The 9,965-nt window shown below is 36.2% G+C and overlaps 2 protein-coding genes across 2 annotated transcripts; both read right to left on the bottom strand.

The window, feature by feature from the left end:
- Nucleotides 1–276: 276 nt before the first annotated feature.
- Nucleotides 277–4,510, bottom strand: LOC132633519 (uncharacterized). Its single transcript, XM_060350000.1, has 5 exons — nucleotides 4,160–4,510; nucleotides 2,380–3,298; nucleotides 1,864–1,959; nucleotides 1,151–1,287; nucleotides 277–716 (listed from the first exon to the last, which is right to left on the bottom strand). Exons 1-5 carry the CDS (start codon nucleotides 4,357–4,359, stop codon nucleotides 548–550), a joined length of 1,521 nt encoding a protein of 506 aa, XP_060205983.1. The 5' UTR covers nucleotides 4,360–4,510; the 3' UTR covers nucleotides 277–547.
- A 1,243-nt stretch (nucleotides 4,511–5,753) lies between these two features.
- Nucleotides 5,754–9,533, bottom strand: LOC132633520 (sm-like protein LSM1B). Its single transcript, XM_060350001.1, has 5 exons — nucleotides 9,165–9,533; nucleotides 7,467–7,535; nucleotides 7,273–7,388; nucleotides 7,120–7,182; nucleotides 5,754–6,213 (listed from the first exon to the last, which is right to left on the bottom strand). Exons 1-5 carry the CDS (start codon nucleotides 9,223–9,225, stop codon nucleotides 6,136–6,138), a joined length of 387 nt encoding a protein of 128 aa, XP_060205984.1. The 5' UTR covers nucleotides 9,226–9,533; the 3' UTR covers nucleotides 5,754–6,135.
- Between the last annotated feature and the right edge of the window lie 432 nt (nucleotides 9,534–9,965).

Genomic DNA, 9,965 nt, shown 5'->3' on the forward strand with positions numbered 1-9,965 from the left:
CTCTTTGCCTCGTAGTTATGTTACCTTCAAGGGCTAATTCGTAGTCTAGTACCAAAAAATCAATAAACGATGCAAATGGTACTGTCGAGGCTTAATATCAACAAGCAATTCCAAGTCAAAATCAACATCCAAGACTTAGAATATCTCTTTTGATTCCCAAATCAGGGACCCGCCACTCCGCCAGACGTCGACCATAAGTGAAATTTCCAATTTATTGAAGCCATTTTGATGATACAGGAGGAAAAAAAGAGTTAATATTTGGTTTTGGTCCACAAGTAGGGGAAGTATTACCTCTTTAAATATAAGAATATAATTGGAAGATAGACAAGCCATTATCTAATTAATTGTACCATGGATGTAACATCTTATAAGATTAACGAACATGACTTTTAAGGAACAACAACTACAAATTCGTTTTAACTAATGGCCCTCTCCTGATTAACCTTCGTACTTTTTATACAGACAACACCGATTACATGATTCTAACAACAATTTACCCAACTGACGGTACCTTTCTTTACCATACTATCAAATATTGTGTCTTGCTTTACTCTGTCTTGTCTTCTACATCATCACCATTAGATAACTCATTGTTACCCAGTGCTGGCCTCACTTCAGCTTGGCTTCTAACATCCTTTGGTGGCAGAGGGGAGGGCTTTATGAGCGTCAATGTAACGTCCTTGTCGAACTCTTCACCGTCATCGGAGTAGGCGTATCTGTTACGTTGCCAAAAATAAACCAGTTAGTGTTGAGCAATAGAATGAATATTGCCAAAAATAAAGCCATTATAGCCAGCTATTACCGTAAGTAAGACTCGCTATTTGGATATTTTGACTTCTTATAGTGATGAAAATAGAAAGATGCTATGAGATGTTTGAACAGAATAGTACAGGAAAAGATAAACAATGAAGGTTTGGATCTCATTTTCTTGTTTCTAAGAAACCCAAAAATATAAAGCGGCACCAAATTACACACTGATTAAGTCAACACTTGGCATGGATACCACGTTCAGAGGCAGATATGATGAAATGATTGGAACTAGAAGCGTAACAATAGTACATCAAGAGCTTTTATCATAATTATTCTACCAGGCTGTGAGAACTCTGTAAAATGCATATACGTGCATAATAAGGTAGAAACTGGGTAATACCTCATGGAGTTTTGAGATGGCGCCCAAAGAGCACAGATGATGCAAAGGAGAGAGAAAGATAGCACTTGCCAGAAGGCAGGAATAATCCAGGCATTTTGCCATCGCTCATTGTACACATCAGTGGACTTGAAGTATAGCTGCCAAAAGGGTAAAAAAAATGGTTATTGGGTTGAGGCAAATGGCAAACTAAGAATCTATAGACGTGATTACACTTAATTTCTAGTAGGTATCCTTTCTCTCGAAGGTACCACATGGAGTTGAGGCAAATGGCAAACTAAGAATCTATAGATTGTCAAGGCTTCTTTCTTGACTAGCTAAAAAGAATTAAAGGAGAAAAACACTTTGATTTATGATGCTTTGACACATTCACCTGGCCTAAAACATATGAAAATGAACGTGAATAACAGAGTGATTGCAACTCAACATTGAAGGGCCTAGTTATGCTTTTACTTTCCAAATTTATTGGAAATTTAGGTGCCCTCTCCAGAGAATTGGATTGCAGGCCAAATTTGGTGGATTATACATGTTTCTCTGTTTGATGTTAAGTAATTCTACAAAAGTCGCCCTGTTCACTTCAAGCAGACCAGTTGACAATAAGGTCCTTATAACAGGTTCCCTTTATTAAGTCGGACTCTTCGAACAGGCAACAAAGATATTTGACAAAAGTAACTTAAATAAAGAACCAGCCACATCATTTAGAAATTGAAAATTACCTCGTAGCACGTCCATCCAACAGATACAATAACAGCGACAGCCAATGCATTTGTGAACTTGCGATAAATGTCTAATTTGGCCAACAACCTTCTAGCCTGTCAGATCCCAAATCCAGCAACTGAATTAGCACTAATGGAGCTTAAATTGAATTATACTAATAACCGAATGACATCATATCATGATCAACCCCAGCCCCAAACGCCCCAAGACAAGGAAAGGATAAAAGCTTTCCTTTATTGCAAGAATTAGGCACTACACCCAACAAAAAGCCACCACTACTACACCTTTTCGAACGAACTTCATGATTGCAATAATATGTAATATAACATAGAGCTACTTAGCTTAACAGCCAGAAGTGTATTAATATCAACCCAGATGGTAAGAATGTGAACTTCTATCACCTATAGATCTCTGCTCACGCAGTAAGACCTGAAGCTAGTAAGAAGTACAGAAACAAAAACCTTCTCTAAACTAGCAAATGGAATCAAAGTGAAAAACAGAAGTCGCCAATGTACCTGAAGCTTGTTCAAAGTTGCCGACAGGGAGGTGAATATCCACAGGATAAAGAAAGCATCCAAACATGCCACAGGAATTACGAAAAATAACCTTGCTTTTCCTGATAAATCACTGACAGCACCAACATTTTCTACCAGTTCAAGCACTTCAGAAGCCACAAAGAATGTTCCTCCAAGCAAAAGGACCTTTGATGTGAGACCACCTAGGGTAGGTCTAACGACACCATAGCCCATAGAGACCATCAGAATGACCAAACGTGAAACTGTGCGCTTCACTGTACCAAAAGTCACAGCCCATACAGTGGTACCAGTGGGCCTGACTCCAGTTTCATTGAATTCAGCATAGTCAAAGTACCAAAATGCCATTTCAAGCATGCCCAGTGTTATAACGAGTGTAATACAATTTTGTAAAGGAATAATTTCTCTCCAGAATCTTGCATACTGCGAAAACCAAAAGATCCCAAGTAACACAAATGCAAGAGACATGAACCCATAGAAGTTCATAAGAGGAGCCATTCTACCAGGTAAGTAACCAGTAGGATTCTTCCATATGGTTTTCCCTTCAACAGTAATTTCCTTAAGATTTGGTTCACAGTGAATAAAGTACACATTATACATCCCAGTTTTTGTAATCGGGATTGATCTTGACTGCAATGCTACATCAACCCCATCATTGCTGAATGAGGCACTAAAAACTTTAGGCCATCCGGGATTATTAGCAGATGGACGGTGAATGATTTGCCCTTGTGTGCAAACTCCAAGTTTTGCAAGATCTGCTGTGCAACAAACAGCTCTTTGGCCACCATAGGCAGAGCCCCCAATTGTCTCTCGATCATCCACCTCAAAAACAATTGCATGAATTGGGTCTGAGCTAAAGTTTGAGAATTCTTTTGGCCTCCGAAATACAATCTTTTCGAACCTGTTAAATATGAGAAAGGTCAGAATTCTACAGACCCCTACACGCAACTGAGTAAAAACATGAACAACCATATTCATTTCCAGAGTCTGGCATGAACCAGAAAATGCATAAGAGCACGAACAAGCTCATTAATTTCCATTGAGCATGAATTTTCTTTTTTTTTTTAAAAAAAAAAAAAAAAAAAAGAAGAAGCACAAAAGTGTTTATTTTTTAAAACAATCCATGCTCAATATCCATCTTGTTGTATTTGGCCTACGAACTACTTAATATGGTGAGAATAATATATAGTGAGAAAGCGCAATTCATATATCCACTTTCACCCAACGATGGATTTTTTTCATACATGAAATCTGAATTAACAAAAAGAATTTGACATTGATGGTTGAGCTACAATTGCATTTAGCAGCAGAAAATAAAAGACGACATCACTTTGATAGTAGCGCTAAATATTAGGCTTTTAATCACATCCTACTTAGAGAATATTACTAACTAGGTAACTACACAAATCCAAATTGAGCTGATGCTATGTTTTTAGCAGCAGAAATCCAATGTAAATCTCTGAACATACCCGAATCCTACTATGACTAGGTAACTTACACATACCCGAATTAAGCAGAACAACACCAGTAGCTTTACTATCTAAGTAAAAATCTCTGATCCTTGCAATTTAACCTTAAAACATAGAGTTATACGACATAGATAGTTAAAGAAAAATGACATGACAACAGATCTTGATATATTAACCGGTTTTGACTGGATGGTGAATATTACTAACTAGTAGTAGCAGTTTTTACGTCTACATAACTCTGAATATTCGTCATATGATAGATCTAAAAATTGAGTGGAGAGAGTGATTATTACCGAATGAAAGAGTCGGAGTCGGAGGTAGAAGGAGATGATTCAGTGAGGTTAGGAACAGAGGAGTAAATTCCTTCGCTACCTCCGTGGACTACAAATGCATTGCCCTTGCTCACGAATTTCTCCCCACTGTAGTCATGCACTGACGCTTCACTCACATGGACCAACCATACCACGAATACAATTGACTTAAACCACCACATTTCCCCAATTCACAGATCAGTGCAAATGCTCACTAGATCTGCTGCTGTTGCTCCAGAGAGTTTTGGACCCACCAGCGACTACGTTTTATTCACTCCTAAATAAATATTCCTTTAATTGAGGTATAGTAGCTTGTGTAATGTGTACGCCCATCAAATGATTCTTTAATTTATATTATTAAAATAATCAGAAAATAAATTATTATACCGCGGCGGTCAGATTCTCTACTCTCTAGTGTAGTAGTATAAAATTGAATTTCTATGTCTATAGCTGGCACATGTACAGTAAGGAACTTCGAAAAAAACAAAATAGAGAAAAAGATGAAAAAAGAGGCTCAGCTCATCCTCATCTTTTTGATATAATTAAGGGGTCGTTTGGATGAAAGCCAAACTAAGGGATTAATCATTCATGAATTAGTAACAAAAAGATTAATTTTATAAAAGATAATAATGTGAGGTTTGTAATGCATAAATTAGTGACATAATAATTACTTTTTATTGGATGTTTTGTTCATTATATATACCTAGTATAATTTAGGAATTGAAAAGGTTTTAAATCAAAAGTAATTAGTGTGCTTTTGTTCATTTTATTAATTCGATCCAAGCACAGACAATACTGATTCTGTATTTTATTTCACATAAAATTAAATACTATAAATTTATTGATTAACTTATGCAGGTATTATGCATAAAGAGAAGTAAAATCCTAACCAAACATTACATTACATTATGCAGGATTTTATGCAAAGACCGACTCTCCTTAAAACACCAACCGAACAATGTACTCTACTATACTGAATTTTATACACGAATTAACTCTCTTAAAAGACGAACCAAACTACCCCTCAGTTTAGCTCCGTATCGAAGTCAGTATCATCATCAATATTAATTGTCACTTGTCCCGTACTCCAGTTTACTGCCTACATTAGTTTAAATTGTTATTTATACTAGTAAAAGATAAACACAGTCGTTGTCGGCGCTGTCGGTTGATGCTTCTTCAGTAGTACTGGGCTACTGGCAATTGTTTCTTGCTCGTACACATGATCACAAGTCCCCAAGTTACACCGTTCACTCAACTTTCTTCTCATACCAAACAATAATCTTCCAATCTCTATTGAACTTGCACTTGGAATTGCCAACTTCAGAGTAAATGACAGCTATATGTTGTTGCTTTAGGACGAGCCGAATTTACACTAATTTTTTCAATAATTTACCACAAATTTGATCGTGCCCAAAACAGTCAGTATAAACCACCAATACCTAAAAATAAAGAGCATAAGATTTGAGCAACATACCCAGCACCCAGTGTAATCCAACAACTGGGGTCTAAGAGGGTACGATGCACACAAACCTAACCTCTGCCTTTGAGTATCAGATTTGAGCAATGCGCTTACACGTAAATAACAAAACTACGTAGCAGTAATTGTTATCTGAAAAGGCAAATGCTAAAATTCCCTTCTCACAGCATATACAGTCTACCACAAAACTAAAGTTCCTCCAGACTAGCATTAAAAAGAAACTGGAAGAACTCAAGACTTGTTTTACCATCTTTATGATCCATCACCAGGTGAAATGCCAGCTCACACTTACTCAAACATATAACTATAAAAGAAAAATCCAATTACGGTGCAGATGTTACAATGAACACTATTATGTAACAGAGAGCACAAGCCAAAGAGAAAAGAGGAATCCCAGAAAACCACACAGCAACAGCGATAATATTTGCAGAGGGCATGGCATTATCCCAAGCAAAATCTCCAATATAAGCAACACGAAACCTCAATCCATATCAAGGAATTCCATTCTCTTTCTCATCGAGCCTTTAAGATCTGTGGCGTCCCTTTCAGCTTTCTGCGCCTGATGATGGATAGATGATATGCATTATTAGTAATAAATCAAAAGTCTCAAAAAGGAACATAGCATATACAATGATGACAATACACAAGAAGCATCAAATAAATTGGTCCAGTTCCTATATTCTATAATGTGTACTAGTCTTATACGAACTAATAACATCTTGTCTTATCTATGACAAACTGATCAACAATTTAAAAATGGTTAGCTTCACCTTAACCATGATTTTGCACTTGAAAGAACAGATTTATAAACTAGAAAGATGGACATGTTTCCTCTTTGAAAAAAATATGAAAACAGGCACACACAAAGGATATAAGTTATATACAACTTACATTCTATTAAGGAGGATTATAATTTCTTTCTTTGTTTTGCAAAGGGGAAAAGGCTACATACTGTACTTCACGTAAAAGCTTATCCTTTTTTTTATTTTTACGGAACCCGCAGCCGCTACCCTTTAGGTGCGCACAGAATAAACCCCGCTCCTGTGCAATAGCCCGCAAACCACACAAGAGAGATAAACCGCACTAGGCAAGCCATGTGCGACGAGCTCGACCCCGAAGGCAAATCCCTTACGTTCAATTATCCTTTTCTTTTTTACCAAGGGTGATTTCATTAATAAAGGGGCATGTAAAAGCTATCCTTTATGCAACTTTGCATAATACCTTCATCTTTATCTATTCCACTCCCCCACCCCTACTTCTAAAAAATTAACTGCTCATCCCTAAATTTCCAAAACTTGGCAAAATACTTTCAGTTTTTTTTTTTTTTTCCTAAATTTTCACCAATTTTCAGATATAGTCTCTTCTATATATAAGTTGCCTCACATCCCAAACTACACAAGTCATGTGCCTGCCACAAGTCCAATAAGCATATGCGGTAGTGGAACTAATAATAACAGGATCTTACCCTTCGTATCTCAGCTTCTGAAACACGTGTCATATGGGGAGGAAGTTCCTCCTTATCTACGTCCTGACCAATCATAACAACATTATATAAACCAAAGGGTATAAGATTATGGGATAGCAAAAAAGTTTTGTATTGAGAGAAAACAAGACATACCAGTTCACCAATTAACACAACATTTTCCCCACGTATAATATAAAGACCTAATGGGATATCACAATATAGATCACCAACAATAGCACGCTCACATGCACCTTGAAGAACAGCATTAGCTGCAAATAACAGACGGAATTTTTGTCAGCTGGTTAACTGCTGCCGTTAAACAAAAAGTAATGACAGGAGACACCTACCAAATTGGTCAAAAGAACAAAGTGTTCCTAAAAGCTTTCGCCCGTCTCGCAGCAGCACAAGAAGCTTCTCTGTGAAAGATATTAAGTCAACTCAGAAAAGCAAGAAATAGCGCCAGTAAACCTATAAACAGGTTTAGCTATTGCTATTAATCTATGAACACATGGACTAACATAAAAAAAGTTCAGCCCAATTATTTTTTTAATTAACTAGCACCCAAGTATTATAGCATTCCATTAATTAACTAATTGCTCAAGAGTCAGAAACAACTACTTCTTCAATTTACAGGAACATGCCTCTAACGTAGAATAGCAGGTATCATGGCTTACGGATCACATAAACCTATAATGATTGTGGTTTCTACCATTCAAGCAGCCAAGATGCGAACACATGAGCAGCACAAGAAAAAAGGGTCAAAATCATTCTTTTTTATAATGGTGGTGTATGGTCCAGCTTGCCCTCACATCAACTATTCCACCAGATACCTGCTATCTCCCACCAACACAGGTATCGGGTAACTCTACTCACTAAAGCTTAGATACATTGAAAGAAATCACCTAGTGTTTTTTGTTTCTGTTGGGCTTTGAGCACTGGACTTCAAGATTTACACGCACTTCATTGGCCACTAGATCATACCTTTGGATGCAAAAAAACTAATTGCAAACCACTTATTTCTACAATTTACACAAATCTCAAGATTACCCTCAACAACCCTTACTAAGAAAGTGATTGTTGAGTAAGCTGTTTTTCAAGCACAAACCCCTTGTATATTTGTTGAGTGCAACCTGTTTTTCTCAAGCCCCTTGTATAATTGAGTGCTTGAGTGCAACTTTTTTTTTTTCCAAAAAAAAAAAAAAGAAGAAAAGAAACTCGTTTATACAAAGGGCTTGAGAGAAAAAAGAGTTGCAATCAAACACTGAATTGTACAAGAGGATTGGACTTGAATGACTTCTTTTATCAAGGCTTTCATTGAGTTGTCAATAGACTAAATCCGAAAGAAATGCAAACCACTATGTGCCTTTCGTGGCTCTGACTCATAGACAGTAGAAAAGATGTATCGTAAACAATTAAAAGATCCGTTCTACCTCAAAGAAGGAAATTTCAAATTTACTTAGGATTTGGTACTTTGGTGATTATGGAGTATACATGAAAGATCACGCATAAAGCATATCTACAGGGTAGGAAACATGGTTGCAGATGGCTTAGCAAAGCAAGGTTGCATGATGGAGACCTTTGAAGGCTTAAAAATCTATGATTTTCTTCCATCTTCAGTATTGACAACTTTTGAGAACGACTACTTGGGAACTAGTTAACCAAGAGACTACAAGCAATGTAATCGTGCGTAGCATTAATTTATCTTTAGGACCCAAAAAAAGTTCACTTTCAAATCTTGTTGATAATGCAATATCTTCTGGGTATACTCTCCCCTCGTATGAAATATTGATTATGTCTGTTTAACGCTAAGGCACATCAGAGTTCATGAATTACCACGACATTACAAGATACAAGCAAACAATGATATGTGTTTGATTAATAAATATCAGGAAAACATCCCAATACTAAACAGCCTAAAAGAACCTTGCAAGATCAGTACCAAGATTTAGCAAGAACAAAAATTTTAACACAACAAGTACAAAATTGTAATAACATATACAACTTGATCCATATAATTGATTAAAAAAAAAGGAAGAAAAACTGACTGTCAAGATAGCTTGCAAGAGAAGTAGAGGTATAGATATCTTCTGGACTTGCCCAAGACATTGATGTGATTTCAGTATCCCAAAAATGACCAAAAAATTTCAGATTTCAATTCAATTTGCATTGGTAGCTCAGATTACCCTCTTTATAGTGCCCTAACAGAGCTTCACTGAGGACATATAATATAAATTAAAAATCCTAATTCTACTACCACTAAATGAAGAATTAGAAAAAACCTAAACCCAAAAGAATCTGTTGACTTTTTGTTGCTTAAATCGAGAGAAACCCTAAATTTGGCCAATCCCCAAATTTGGGGCAGAGGCGCATACAATTTCAAGAGTCATTCGATCTGCTGAGTACTAAATTAAAAAGTGCCAGAGCCTTCTCTTGCAAAGTTATTTATATTTAACCCCTTAAAATATGATTGTATTTCTTATGTGACCTCTCCCTTTTTACATTATTCCGTTCTTTTTCCTTTTCTTTTCTTTTAATCAATGAAACTTGACTTGCTTTGTTTTGTTTTGTATTGTATTGCATTGCATGGCATTGCTTACTACATTGTCACATAAATATTTCAACATAAGTGTATTGACTAAATATATGAATAAAATAATAATCTAATGAGTGAATTTAATAATGTTCATTTGAAGTAAATTGTATGTGACTTACATTTTCTTCGGTGGATTGTACCTTATACTTGGCACATATAGAAAAATAAGATTTAAATAGTGAAACGGATTTATTTGTCTAGACCAGTGTTTAAATATGTCTAAAGAGTTTGTCCCAAAGTCCTATAGAAGTGT

Source organism: Lycium barbarum, chromosome 3 (assembly GCF_019175385.1).
Source record: "Lycium barbarum isolate Lr01 chromosome 3, ASM1917538v2, whole genome shotgun sequence".
NCBI classification, from domain to species: Eukaryota; Viridiplantae; Streptophyta; class Magnoliopsida; order Solanales; family Solanaceae; genus Lycium; species Lycium barbarum.